Genomic DNA, 13,223 nt, shown 5'->3' with positions numbered 1-13,223 from the left:
CTTGGATCTTTTCTTTATCCTGTGTGAGCTAATCTCAACTGGAAGGTTACCACAATTCAGTGACCTTGAGCTAGTCAAGAAGAAATGACAACCTCAGTCGGGCTGCAGAATTCTCCCCGTCCAGTGTTCTTCTGCATTGTATATACAGTAGAGCATAGAAGTTCAGCCTTGTTAATGTTCCACAGGAGTCTCCTGCTACTCCACGCTCCTGTTGTAAATTTATCAGCATACCCTTTAATCCCCTTCTCACTCATATTTAATACCTTCTCAAGAAAAGCATCTATACTGTTTGTCTTCCTCACTCCCTATAGTAGTGAGTTCCACATTCTAACCGCTCTTGGGGAGGAGAAGTGATTCCTCCTGAAAACTCTTAACTTGATGCATATCTTGCATATATGATCTTTTGGCTTTTGTCCACAAATGGAACTTCATTACAATTCCAGCTGAAAGAGCATATATGAATTCCTACAGTTCAGCTGCAATGCTCCAAACATTCAAAAAGTTGGTCAAGATTTGAACCATGACTTTTAATCCATTAGGTTTCCCAAAGAATTGCAGTAGTCATTATTTCTTCATATGTCCTTGAATTATTGAGATTGGTGAACAAGCAATGGATGCTGGGTAAATAAATACACAAAACTTTTTTTTCTGAGTGAAATTAGTTCAATGATCCCATACAGTAATTCGTTATCATAGAAGTGTATGGCGTTTCAGACAGGAACACAATTGGAGATGGCAAAAAATAAAACAGTGCAATAAGGGATTGCTCTGATTACTGCTGCCATTGTGTTATGTGTTTACTAAGCAAGTGTATGGGGATGTCACGTGATGACGAAGGATCGAGACGTGGAAATCCAGCTCTCCCGTAAAACAGCTAATAAATTAATGTTTAAGTGTAGTAAAGTTAGTAAATATTTTCTAAAAACTACGTCTAAACTACTCAGGATTTTCCTTAGATATGCCTCCTAAATAGACAAAGAAGAAAACTGCTACTTTGAAGACAGTCAAGCTGGGCCGGCTGCCATGAAGAAGCCTCAGACTCAAGTGCGTCTCACCTCCGGCGATATAGAACAGGAATCAGCGGCAACATCAACAGTCTCCAAGAAGAAACAACAGGAACTGCGCATGCGAGAAGGAAAGGGCATGTGTAAATGTGAGCAATTTGAACTACAAATCCCAGCTACGATTGGAAGTGGAAGTGAAAATGAACCCGAGGTGGATTCTGATTCTCTGGAACATACATTGAAGATGAGGAGTTAAAAGAAGAACAACAGGAAGAGGTTGGAGGTGGAAGATATTCTGGAGACATAAGAGAAGCTTTGGCGCAAATAATGCATGAATTAAAAGAATTAAAAACATTAAAAATAATAAAAGAAGATATTAAAAATATGAAGACTATGTTTGATAAAATGGTGAAAAAACAGGAGAAAATGGACAAGAAACTTAAAAAGCTGGAAGAAATAACGGGAGACACTATTGATAGAGTGAATAAAATGGAAGATAATATTCTTGCCTGGACATCAGAAAGAAAACGACTGTTGGAAAAAATAGACGTGCTTGAAAATTTTAGTAGACGAAATAATATTAAAATTGTTGGTCTTAAAGAAGGGATAGAGGGAGAGGATCCAATAAATGTTTTTTCAAAAATGAATCCTGGAAAATTTGTAAATGGAAGAGGGAACCCAGTTGATTGAAATCGAAAGGGTCCACAGAGCCTTCAGACCAAAACCCCAACCTAATCAAAACCCACGACCAATCTTGATGAAATGCTTAAGATATCAAGATAAAGAAAAGATCCTGAAGGCGGCTGCCCAATGTGCCAGAAAAAGAAATGAACCACTGATGACAGAAGGGAAAACAGTTCTTTTCTATCCTGATATAAGTTATGACCTTTTGAAGAGAAAGAAGGAACTTAGTCCAGCGAAAAAAGTTTTATGGGAAAATTTATATTGCGCCACCCGGCAACGTTGATAATTTTTTTGGATGATGGAATAAGAAGATTTTTTACTGATCATCGGGATGCAGAGAAATTTGCACAAGAACTCTCAAATATTCGCTAGACACAGTAAAGATTTAAAAGTGAAACAGATTAAAGATGAAGATGAAAGTGAAGTGAATTGATGGACATTAAGGACAGAAGAATATTTAAATATACTTTTAATTATATGATATAGGGGGAGAAAGGTAAAAATTTGAGAAATTCTAATTGAGAGTAGTGATATTTTTTCTTCTCTTATATATACTTCTATCATGTTACGGGGGAGCTGGGGGAACTTCGGATCGATCGCTACGGGATTCTCGTGTATAATCATGGCGATTGCCATGACCCGCACAACAGAGGGGGGTAATGTTGTGTTTTTTTTTTCATTCACATTAGCAGGGGGGGTTTTGGTTTTTTTTTCTTTATAATCTATTTTACTTTTATCTTTCTTTGCCTGGATGATCAGAGGGGAGACACATAGCAACATGGAGAATTTTAAAATAATTCCCCAAGGTACTATGAGAGTTGAAATATTTGGTATTATTATAGACTGGAATAACCCCGTTAAAAATACTAATTTACTGAATTTTTTAATTTTTAATGTTAATGGGCTTAATGGACCGGTGAAAAGAAAAAGAATTTTAACATACATTAAGAAAATGAAAATAGATATAGCTTTTATACAAGAAACACAGAAATTAAAGAGAGACTGGGTCGGAAATGTTATAGCAGCTTCATTTGATTCAAAAGCGAGGGGTCAACAATTTTGGTCAACAAAACTTTACCAATTAAAATACAAAATGTATTAATTGATTCTGCGGGAAGATATGTAATTATACATTGTCAAATCTTCAGAACTATGGACTCTTATGAATATTTATGCACCAAATGAAAACGATGTAAAATTTATACAAGAGGCTTTTTTGAATTTGGCTGACGCACACGATAAAATATTAGGTGGAGACTTTAACTTTTGTCTAGATCCAGTTTTAGATAGGTCAACAAAGGTTGTTACAAAACCAAAAGTAGCAAAATTAACTTTATCATTGATGAAAGATTTAAATTTGATTGATATATGGAGAAGAATTAACCCAAGAGAAAGAGATTATTCATTTTATTCAAATAGACATAAAACTTATTCAAGGATAGATTTTTTCCTATCAGCGAATATTCAAGGCAGAGTGAAAAATATGGAATATAAAGCAAGAATATTGTCAGATCATTCCCCCTTGACAATGACAATGATAATGATGGATAAGGAGAAAATTTACAGATGGAGATTTAATTCAATATTATTAAAACATCAAGATTTTTGTGATTTTATGAAAAAACATTCAGTTTTTTTTTTAGATTCAAAAAACTCACATTCAGTTGATAAATTTATATTATGGGAAGCAATGAAGGCATGTTTGAGAGGCCAATAATAAGTTATACTTCTAAATTAAGAAGGAATATATGGTAGAAATAGATCAATTGGAAAAAGAGATTACAAAATTAGAAAAAGAATCTCAAAGATACATGACAGAAGAAAAACAAAGACAACTTGTTAATAAGAAGCTACAATATAATACACTTCAGACATACTGAACAGAAAAGGCAACAATGAGAACTAAACAGAGATATTATGAACTAGGTGAAAGATCACACAAGATTCTTGCTTGGCAGTTAAAAACAGACCAGGCTTCCAAAACGATAAATGCAGTTAGAACAAGTGTAAATAAAGTTACTCATAAACCTTTAGAAATCAATGAAACTTTTAAAAATTTTTATTCTGAACTGTATCAATCAGAATCACAAAATGATATTGTTGAGATAGAAAGGTTTTTATCACAAATAACTCTCCCAAAATTGAATTCGGAAGAACAGAAGGGATTAGATGTGCCTTTTACATTAAAAGAGATCGAAGAAGCTCTAGGATCACTTCAGAGTAATAAATCTCCAGGAGAAGATGGTTTTCCACCTGAATTTTACAAAAAGTTTAAAGATTTATTAATTCCTCCTTTTATGGAGCTAATACACCAAGCGAAAAGAACGCATAAGCTTCCAGAATCTTTTTCGACAGCTATTTTAATAGTATTGCCAAAAAAAGACAGAGATCTTTTAAAGCCAACCTATTTCTTTGTTGAACACAGACTATAAAATAATAGTAAAGATTTTATCTAATAGATTATCTAAATACTTACTAAAATTAATATACATGGACCAAACAGGATTTATTAAAAATAGACAATCGGCAGATAATGTAACCTGGTTACTTAGCATAATTCATTTGGCACAAAAGAGGGAAGAAATGAGCGTGGCAGTTGCTTTGGATGCAGAAAAAGCATTTGATAGATTGGAACAGGAGTTTTTATTTAAGGTATTGGAAAAATATGGATTAGGAGTATCTTTTATAAAATGGATGAAAACGTTAAATACTAACCCCAAAGCTAAAGTGGTGACAAATGGCCAAATTTCAACATCATTTCCGTTAGCAAGGTCAATTAGACAAGGTTGTCCATTATCACCTGCTTTATTTGTGTTGGTGATAGAACCATTAGCTGAATTAATTAGAACTGACTCAGATATTATGGGTTTCAGAGTTAATCAGGAGGAATATAAGATGAACTTATTTGCTGATGATGTTCTGATTTACCTAACTAACCCATTGCATTCGTTGCATAAGTTATCTTCTAGATTGGAAGAATATGGGAAAATATCGGGGTACAAAATAAATTGGGATAAAAGTAATATTTTACCCCTTACTAAAGGAGATTATAGTCAATATTGATTAATAACTCAATTTAGATGGCAGATAAATGATATAAAGTATTTAGGTATAAGAGTTGATAATGATATAAAGAATTTATATAAACTAAATTATTTGCCATTATTGAAAAAAATTCAAGAGGATCTTGATAAGTGGATGATGTTACCAATAACATTAATAGGTAGGGTCAATTAATATGACTATATTCTAGGGACTCTAGGGAAAATGAATATATTCCCTAGATTACAATATTTATTCCAAACACTACCAATACAATTACCGCAGAAGTTTTTTGAAGAGTTAAATAAATGTGTAAGGAAATTCCTTTGGAAAGGTAAGATGTCAAGAATATCATTGGGAAAATTGACATGGAAATTTGACCTAGGAGGGTTACAATTACCAAATTTTAAGAATTATTACAAAGCAAATCAACTTAGATTTATTGCATCTTTTTTTCATGAGGATAAACCGGCATGGATTAGAATAGAATTAGATAAAATAGGAGAAAATATACCAGAAGATTTTATATATAAATTGGAATCTAAATGGATACGGGAAAAGAAAGAATCTCCTATACTAAAATATTTGTTTGATTTATGGAATAAGATAAATGTTGATGATGAGATAAAGAAATCTTTATTAGCAAAGAGACCTTTAATTTAAAATAAACTTATCCCTTTTACAATGGATAATCAACTTTTATATAACTGGTTTCACAAAAGGATTAGATATATAGGAGACTGTTTTGAAGGAGGTATATTAATGTCATTTGACCAATTAAAGAATAAATATAAAATATCAAATAACATACTTTTCTGTTATTTCCAATTAAGGGCTTATTTAAGAGATAAACTGGGTCAAACAATGTTATTGCCGAAACCTAATGAAATAGAAACTTTAATTCGTAAAGGAAAAATTTAAAAATTTATTTCTGGTATGTATAATTTGATTCAAAAACATGCAATTAAACAAGGAATTATAAGTCAAGACAAAAATGGGAAACTGATTTAAATACTAAAATTGATGAAACAAGTTGGTCAAGATTATGTCTTGACAGTATGACAAATACAATAAATGTTCAACTAAGATTAGTACAATATAAATTTTTACATCAAATATATATTACACCACAAAAAATAAATAGATTAAACTCAAATTTATCTGATCAATGTTTTCAATGTAATCAAGAAATTGGTACTTTTTTCCACTCTACTTGGTCTTGTTTTAAAATTCAACCTTTTTGGGCAAATTTAAGAGTTTTACTGGAACAAATTATTGGAATACAACTTCCACGTAATCCAACATTATTTTTACTAGGCGATATTGAAGGGATAAAATCGAAATCCAAATTGAATAAATATCAGAAAGAATTCATAAAAATTGCATTGGCAGTAGCCAAAAAGGCTATTGCAGTTACTTGGAAATCGGATTCATACTTAAGTATAGATTGTTGGAGGAATTAAATTTTTAGCTGCATTCCACTTGAAAAAATTACTTAAAATTTAAGAGATAAATATGAAATATTTCTGAAAATTTGGTGCCCTTATTTACAAAAGATAGGATTAAATATATAACTGCTCCGAAGATAAAATTATTGGTTATCTGGGGAAAGAATTAAATATACATATTAAAGCTATTATGAACTCCATGGAGCGTGTGGAGATCTTCCGATATCCAGGCATTCTTTCTTTCTTTCTTTTTTCTTTTTTTTTATTTCTATAGGGATATGTTTGGGGGAGGGGGGAAGGGTTGACAATTTTTTTTCTTTCTGTAACCTATTTGAAAATTCAATTAAATTTTTTTTAACTAGTCAAGTGTTTTAACAATTTGAGTTTGCTTTAACTTCAGCCACTTATGAGCAGATATGTGCATTTAACCATTTAATCATGGCCTCCATTAACGAGCTTTTGTTTTATCTGTGTCCATTGCCTTATTCCAATGCCGATGTACTCTCATTAGAAATAAATGAGTGCATGAACAAGGTACAATACTGTACAGAAGTCTTAGGCTGCATCCACACTACACCGGATAAATCCATAACCCAAGCTTTTCCTCTTCATTTTTACCCTCCGTCCACACTAAAACGGCATTTTCATCCCCTGAAACCGGAGCTTTTCAGAAACGCTCTTCAAAGAGTATTTTTGAAAACGCCAATTTGGCAGAGCAGTGTGGACGGGGTAACCGGAGAAATCTGAAAACGCTGTCAGACGGCAGCGCACTATTTCATTGTTTTCTTGAACGCAACCTAACAATTTCAGAACAGACGGCAATTAGACTGAAGCCAGAAGAGTTAGAAATGTACTCACCAAATACTTTGACCCATAACTTACTGAATAAGTATACTGTACTCACTTTGCCCTGTTTTCTGTCCTTGCTCGTATGAAGGTGGTTTACCTACTTATGCAAGTATTTTTCTGACAATAGATGTGTAACAGATTGATGTAACGTTGTATGGAAATACAAGATAACACTGATACAGACATGTTTTACACATTTAACAAGGTGCTTTATTAATGTAACAGAGTTAGTCAGTTTTTCAATGTTCATCATCAGCCGGGTCATACAGTCCATGAACTCCCTGTCAGTTGCCTCCATACGCTTCAGTATTTGTTTTTTTTTACTTTTAAATCTTCCTGCACGAGAGCCAACAGCTGCCCGTCGTTTAAGTTTCTCTAGTCTGTAACTGAACAAACACGCACTGTCTATCACGGCGAGATTCAACACCAATCAGAGATATTTTTAAAAACGCATAGTGTGGACGCCTATCATTTTTATGCGAAACTGGCATTTTCAAAATTATCCAGTCCAGTGTGGATGTAGCCTTAGGCACCGAAGATTTTTTTTATATGGTTTCAAATTGTATGGCCTCTAGAGAGCCTGATTTCAACATCATGGAGGCTGTCTGGGATTACCTGGAGAGACAGAAGCAAGCGAGACAGCCAAAGTCTGCAGAACTGTGGCAAGTTCTCCCAAGATGCTTGGAACAACCTACAAACTGAATGACAGTGTACCTAAGGAAATTGTTGCAGTTTTAAAGACAGAGAGGGTGGTCACACCAAATATTGATTTGATTTAATTTTTAGCTGTTTACTGTTCTTTATAGTATTTTTTGATATTTAGAAACTGTTTATTTGATTATTTTTGAAAGCACCCCTGCTTTATAGATTCTTCTTTATATGTGCCTAAGAGTTTTGCACAGTACTGTTACATACTTGATTGGCATTCCTAGTATGTAGCTGCCATTGCTTTGGCTTCATTCTTTGACACTCAACTGGAATCATTTAATCTGTTCACCATTTATAGAGCTGATTTTTAAGTGATTAAATATGCCTGCCATCTTGCTGTGGGAAAGACTTCACAAAGCACCAGCAGGCAAACCATATCATGCATCAAGATTTGGGATAGAACAGCTTTGCTGGTGGCATGGCAGTTAGTGCTGCTGGCTCACAGATCCAGGGACACGGTTTTGATGCTCTCTATATTTAGACTGCGTAATCTCTATTTTTGCCAGCTGCTTCAGTTCTCTTCAAGTTCCCAAAAACGTACAGATAGAACAATTGGTTATTGTAGCTTTAGTGTGAGGTATGTGGCAGAAGAATTAACGGAGAGCACATTGCATGTGAGAAAGGCATGTAATTCCCAGGGTTAGAGGGAAATGAGATAAACGGGGCTCATGATATTTGTTTTGCAAGGAGCCAACATGACTCAATAGGCAGAATGAGCTCCTACATCTTAGGAAGCAAGTTAATAAAGATTGGCTAGAGATAGACTTGTTTGTTTTTACAAAGCAATAGTTTACATTTACCTTTGCCAGCATATTTCAAATGACAGGACACAGCCCAGCAAGTGCTGAACATGGATGAATTTCTGCACTCTCGTCTTTGTTCGCCTCTGCTTTGACTTTTTCCCCTAATCTCCTAAAGATTTGGCTCAGACAGAAAATCTCACTGCAGTACTTTACCCACAAGATTGTCCTTTGTGCCCTCTAAATCAAAGGATGGCTAGATCGTTGGAGCCGACTCTTGAGGGGAGAGCAAAGGCATGTGGAAATGCCCCCTCGCTATCTGGCAGAAGAAGCTTGCAGTCCTGCAGCAGCTGACATATCCAATCCCATCCAGCTAGTCAGTCTCCCAAATGCTCATTCATCTGTTTGGGATGTGGGCATGGATGAGCAGTGCAAAGGACCTGTTCCTGTGCTCTATGACTACGCAGAAGGGTGTTCCAAAGCAAAGTAATTGCTTCAAATCAATCTGACAGTGACAGCCCATTGAATGGACTTTGATTCCTTCTCGATCATAATAGCTGATTCAGTTTCTGATTAAGCCTAGTTACAGTAGCGTAGCAGAGTAAAGCTATTACAGCATCAGCTGGAAGATCAGAATTCAATTCCCTTTGTTATTTTTAAGGGGCTTGTACATTCTCCCTATGACCCTGCAGGCTTCCTCCTGATGCTGTGGTTTCCTCCCACATTTCAATGAGGTGTGGTTGGTGTTGGTCAGTAGTGTGCATACTATGTTGGTGCCAGATACATGGGTACATTTAAGGGCTGGCACCACAATCCTTGTTGATTTGACACAATCAGCACATTTCAAAGTGTATTTCGATGTTTATTTGACAAATAAACATAATCTCATTATCAATGTGGGTGGGAAACATACTATTTTAACTTTGCTTTTCTTAATTTTTATACACTATATCCTGTTATTAGCTTGTCTTTTAATTTCTCTACTGTGTCTGTAATCTCCAGCAGGAGTTGATAATTGTCAACAACCTTCTTGATTTGCCACCACCTTCACCCCCAAAGCCAAAGACCATTGTGCTCCCTACCAACTGGAAGACAGCCCGGGATCCTGAGGGAAAGATTTACTATTACCACGTGATAACCAGGTTGGTCTGTTTGAACAAGCCCCACACATTGCCACATTGTTCCAAAAATAAAGAAAAATCATTTCAACCTATTTGTTAGTGGAGCTTATATTAATACCATAATGTAAATCAAAGCATGGTAGCAGCTGCTCAGGCTAAACAGGTGTCTAGAAGAGATGCTTCTATTGTGTCACTGACTAGGAAACACTTAATTCAGTAAGAATAGCGAACCCTTCTGTTCCTTTTAGCCAAAATATCTTGCTGACATTTTTATCGCTATAATAAAATAAAGATAATACGGATGTTGGAAGTCTTGAGATAAAGAAACAAAATGTCGGAATTACTCAGTTGGTCAGGCAGCAATTATTAGAGAAAATAAATGTTCCAGATTTTAAAAAAATAATTGGACACGTTTTAAGTAGAAGACAAAGTGGATGTGGAACAGGTACCTACATAGTGGAGATAACTAAAGAAATGTCTGTGATGACTGGAGGCCAAGAGAGAAGGAATGACGCCAGAGGTGGTGGTACCAAAGGGGAGAGGTTGTTGAAGACTTGTTTGCATTTGCTAACAAGTTTGAAGGAGATGCAGTGGAATGAGAAGAAAGGAGGAGGAAAACGCAGGAGCTCTTAACACAAAAACTGAATTGCTGCATATCTGAAATAAGAGAATGTTTCTTCTTTATTAACATTTTGGGATCAAAACCAAACTGGCAAGGCAAGTTATTTATTGTCCATTCCAAAACACCCTTGAGAACATGCTGGTGTTTAAACTGCTACGATTCTGCTGGTGACAGTGCTACCCACTGCTGTTAGGTAGGGAGTTGTAGGAGGATTTGGGCCCAGAGATGATGAAGGAAGTTTCCAAGGCAGAGTGCAGGTCTGGCAACAAATGTGGAAGACAAAAATTGAGTTAATATCACATCTTGATCACATTTCTTCTGAGTTGATAACCTTCACATGTAAACCTGAAAGGTTAGTTATTTGAAATCATAGAATTCAGCATTGCATCTCAAGGACCAAAGCAGGTGTACTTGGACAGAGAGGTGCTGGTCCTTAAACTTGTGCTGTGGCTTGTAGAAAAGATGTAGGAGCTTGAAGATAGTGAGGTCATATTGGAAGTGAAATAGTGAATTAAAACGATATGTAGCTGGGTAACTGGAAACTTAGGATAACCCTGGCAGCCCTTTATTTCAGGTCTAAAAGAGAGATAGGGAAGTTCGTTTGTAGAGTTATAGAATTTTACAGCACAGAGATAATGTTTGACTCATACAGACTGTACAGGGTGCTGCTGTTTAGTTCTGATTGACTAAGTTCTTACTTCTCCAGGATCTAAATTGCATAATTTAGTTAATGCTTCACTGCGGTATTGCATGATTGTGGCAGCGTCAGAGAATCTAATTCTTTTTCAGTCAGTGGTGAAACTATCTGCTCAAAGCAGCTTTTTGTGAGGGGAACCCCACCCCACCCCCCAGCATCCTAGCTAATAAATATTACATTATATTGTAATAATATTGTAATAATAAATATTACAAATTACATTGATTAATGTCATTTGTATACCCTTGATATGTAACAAACATAACATTTGACAACAAACATTTGACTTTTACCCCAAGGGCAGACATTTCCTATATGTCTACAACCCCAAAACACACAGCATAGGCATTCCCCCTTTAGAGTCCCATTCTCCATCATTCCATCATTCACATTTTTTGTTATGATCTTTGCTCAGGAATCTAGTCAAAGCTAAAATGGTCCTTTGCCTTCAGTCAAACTGGAAATACTTGCTATATTTTTGATGATTATCATCCCTGAGTTCCTTTGTAACTGAAAACCCTGTGTAACTCAGTTATGCCCGATCTTTCTTCAGGCAAACACAATGGGACCCACCGTTATGGGATGGAGGTAGTGACGAAATGAACATGGGTCACGAAGCCGAAATGGATCTGGGGACACCCACGTATGATGAACATCCTGCCAAGGTAACATTTCTTGGGAGTAAATATTTGCCTTAACAAAATTTTCATATTAAGCAGGAATGATTTTCTAACTCTGTCACTCGGTGTTGACAGATGTGTTTTCCATGCAATGACATTACCTTTGTTCTTTGGTACCATGTCCTCCCCAACACATGAGATTCCTCGCTCCCCAAAATTGTGCTACATATCTGCCATTATTTCTCTCCCCTGATATTCAATTAACAAGAGTGGTGGGGTTCATCACCAACATCAATGAGATGGCCTACAGGGAGGTGGAAGAGCTGGCAGCCTGGTGCCAAGCAAATAACCACTTCCTCAATGTCAACAAGATCAAGGAGATGGTTATCAACTTCAGGAGAACTTGCACTCCACATTACAAGCAGGTTCAAATTACTGTGAGTGCACATCTCATCCCAGAACACATCACACACAATCAGGAAAGTTCACCAATGCCTGTACTTTCTGAGAAGGCTGAAGAGAGCTGGACTACACACACCTATACTCACTTCATTCTACAAATATGAAAAGGTAGTAAGCATCCTAGTATGCTGTATCACTGCATGGTACAGAAACTGAACTGCAGCAGACAGGAAGGGTCTACAGCGGGAGGTCAAAACTGCCCAACTCATCACTGGCACCAGTCTACCCACCATCAAAGACATATACGCAGAAAGGTGAAGGAAGAGGGCCAGTAACATCATGATGGAACCCATCCTCCCTGTTCTTGGACTGTTCTTCCCACTCCAATCAAGGAGGAGGCTACGTAACATCCGTGCCAGACTCAAAAACAGTTACTTTCCCCAAACGTTAAGGATAATCATCACTTTTACCCACTAGCCCACTCCTCCACAACCCTCACCACCATTACTTTATCATTTCCCATCAGTCACCTTATGTACAGACACTCCTGTGCCTAGCATCACCTTACAGACATAAAATCAATCTATGTATATAAGCTATCTTATGTATTTGTATTTATTGTGGGGTTTTTTGCCCCTGCATTGGAACTGGAGTAACAATTATTTTGCTCTCCTTTATACTTGTGTACTGAAAATGACATTAAACAGTCTTGAATATAAAGGTTCTGAAGTGTTGATACTATGGTACTGCATTTTCGTGAGGACCAAGAGGGGATATCCAATATCTCATTGTGTTTTGCCTGTTGAACTTTAGGATCCGATGCTCACTGATCGACATGGACCAGATGGTAGCGGAGATGGGACGCCCAACTCTTACAGCCAGGTCTGTGAACTTGTATATCAAATAATTGTATGTATGCTGCTGGGAAAGGATTCAGAGTATTCACTTTCAGAAAAGGATATTCATTCCCTTTCACTTCTCTGCTTTCTATTATTTTTATTTTTATATATATTTATATATGTGTGTGTGTGTGTGTATTTTATATATATATCATAAACACATTTTATAATTTTATGCATTCTATTTCAAATACTTCCTATCTGGCCTACACCATTTCTGAATTGCTTCCTCCTTCATGCAATATTTAAAATGTTGTCTTTTGTTTGATGTGTTAGTGAATTTTAAAGACAAAAACAAATAAAGCTTGTTAGATAAAACGGTATATTTGACTTGATTACTCACCAGTAAGATAACTTAAAAATAAAGTGCTTAGAAACCTCAGTCAT

The 13,223-nt window shown here is 35.9% G+C and overlaps 1 protein-coding gene across 3 annotated transcripts in view; it reads left to right on the top strand.

Moving 5' to 3' along the window:
- setd2 (SET domain containing 2, histone lysine methyltransferase) overlaps positions 1-13,223 on the top strand; it is a 114,260-nt gene that overhangs the window by 86,452 nt on the left and 14,585 nt on the right. For 2 of the 3 annotated variants that reach the window (XM_059973961.1, XM_059973972.1), the window contains 3 exons: positions 9,478-9,617; positions 11,469-11,580; positions 12,751-12,819. In XM_059973961.1, the coding sequence (XP_059829944.1) occupies positions 9,478-9,617; positions 11,469-11,580; positions 12,751-12,819 (321 nt within the window). The remainder of the gene's footprint in view (positions 1-9,477; positions 9,618-11,468; positions 11,581-12,750; positions 12,820-13,223) is intronic. The other variant, XM_059973967.1, reaches the window with a different exon arrangement.

The sequence above is a fragment of the Hypanus sabinus genome, chromosome 1, assembly GCF_030144855.1.
Source record: "Hypanus sabinus isolate sHypSab1 chromosome 1, sHypSab1.hap1, whole genome shotgun sequence".
Classification (NCBI taxonomy): Eukaryota; Metazoa; Chordata; class Chondrichthyes; order Myliobatiformes; family Dasyatidae; genus Hypanus; species Hypanus sabinus.
The sequence above is the reverse complement of the archived record's forward strand: the minus strand, read 5'-3'. Positions and strand labels throughout refer to the sequence as shown.